We start from the raw sequence: 2089 nt of genomic DNA on the forward strand, positions 1-2089 counted from the left end.
AAGAAAAATTCAGAGACAGGATGAAACGGAGTGGATAATAAGATAGTAAAAGGCCGAATGAGAAAGCGGGAGCAGGAGCCAGGGGCCGAAGGAAAGCAGGGAGCGTGTGGGTGGGGTTGAGAAGAATGAGAGAACATTATGCAGTTCATTTAGTTAACAAGTGAAATAAAAGCGAAGCGTGCAGAGTGAATCCAAACCGAGATGCCACAAAAAGCCTATTGAGATCCATTCTGCCGCTAGTGGCGTAATCGTCACATGGCAGCCTCAACCCCAAACTATTTAAGGAGCCAGCTCCGCACTTTCAGCACCACAGATAAGTCCGAACAACTTGGTTCTCGTCTGCTTTCAGTCACATAACAGCGACGTCCGACAGGGGAGGAAAAAGCAACTTTGCCGAAAATGCCCAGGTCGTTCCTCGTGGATTCGCTCATTGTGCGGGACTCGAATGAAAAAACATCCCCTGGAGTGTTTGAGAGTAACACACCTTTACTGCCTTACGCTGTGCACCCACCTCATTCTCTGGCTCTTTCTGCGGGGTCGTGTCATTCTCGGAAATCAGGGCTACTCTGTGTGTGTCCGCTGTGTGTTACAGCCTCTCAGCTCCATCCCGGTCCACCTGGCATCCCTTTCCTGAAGGCGCAGTTCCCCAACTTCAGCCCACAGTATTGTCACTCAGCACTGAGCAGGCATCACAGAGCCAGCGGAGTCACTGTGGACCATGGACCCAATATCTACTCAGCATCTTACCCCATGACAGATCCAAGACAATTTCACTGTCTTTCCCTTGGTAAGTGCACAATGATCGCTACTTCCGAAATTAATTGTAGAGCTAGCCGTTGCTTCATTGCGATTCAAAATTCGACTGGTTTCAGTTTGGACATGATTTGATGATGTACAGTCTAGTGCCATCCCTCCAATCTGAAAGGAAAAGAGCAGCCCTGCCTTTTCAAAGCAGGGAAGGAGCTGACGGTTTCAATGCCACTCCAACGTGCGCATTTGGTGTCAAAATAATGTCCTGTTGCATTTCAGCCTTGATTGAATTAGTACATACTTCTCCAAATTATAAATGCTTTCCAAGCGAAATTGAGAGGTTTGTAATCATTAATCTACATACATATAACCTGCATTAAAATTCCGGAGCCCAAGCCTTCCGATAGCTATGAAATGGAGGGTGCAACATTGTCTTTTTCATTTGAAAAGATTAATGATGAAAATAACAACATTTCAACAGCAACTCAAGTATTCTGAAGGTTGTACTTGTAGAGATGGTGTTCCGCCAATCCTTGATACTAAAAAAAAACAAATTTATAACCTTAAGATTTGTTTTGTTTGGAAAAAGCATGATAGTGTACATTTTCTCACCTACTCCTTTCATATTTTCCAGCTACAGAGACCAGTTCCAGCCAACTACAGAGCAGCAAGAGGATGCGCACGGCTTTCACCAGCACCCAACTACTAGAGCTGGAGAGAGAGTTCGCCTCTAACATGTACCTGTCCCGTCTCCGCAGGATCGAAATCGCAACCTACCTGAACCTGTCTGAGAAACAAGTGAAAATCTGGTTTCAGAATCGTCGGGTCAAGCACAAAAAGGAAGGGAAGAACAGCAGCACGCCCCGCACACCCTCCAACTGCAAATGCAGCTCTCTCTCATCTACTCATTGTACCGAGGAAGAAGAGGAGCTGCCCATGTCACCTTCATCGTCCGGAAAAGACGACAGAGACTTGTCTGTCACTCCTTGAACATCAGTTTGATATACAATGGTTCAGCGCAATATGTCCCAGGCTACCATAGTCTTTCTATCTCGTCATTTTAAGAATCAGACTTTCACTTTTTTAAAAATATATAAATAAAGTTCTAGTGGGAGAAGATTATCCAGATCCGAATTTCACAAGCGCACACGTTAAATTAGTATTTGACCACTAACATTGTGACATGTATAAGTTGACATTTTCTGGCTGTGGCTTTTATATAAAACAAAGTAATGTCCTGTATTTGTTGGTTTGTATGTATTTCATGATATTTATTTATTTATTTATGACAAATAAAATCTTTTTTCATAGACATTTGGTTTTTAAAATTGCGCCTCAT

The 2089-nt window shown here is 43.6% G+C and overlaps 1 protein-coding gene across 1 annotated transcript; it reads left to right on the plus strand.

Annotated features, from left to right (window-relative positions):
• Positions 1-323: 323 nt before the first annotated feature.
• gsx1 (GS homeobox 1) lies at positions 324-1982 on the plus strand. Its single transcript, XM_048533265.1, has 2 exons — positions 324-787; positions 1385-1982. Exons 1-2 carry the CDS (start codon positions 400-402, stop codon positions 1738-1740), a joined length of 744 nt encoding a protein of 247 aa, XP_048389222.1. The 5' UTR covers positions 324-399; the 3' UTR covers positions 1741-1982.
• The last annotated feature ends 107 nt before the right edge of the window (positions 1983-2089 follow it).

Source organism: Stegostoma tigrinum, chromosome 6 (assembly GCF_030684315.1).
Source record: "Stegostoma tigrinum isolate sSteTig4 chromosome 6, sSteTig4.hap1, whole genome shotgun sequence".
Lineage (NCBI taxonomy): Eukaryota > Metazoa > Chordata > Chondrichthyes > Orectolobiformes > Stegostomatidae > Stegostoma > Stegostoma tigrinum.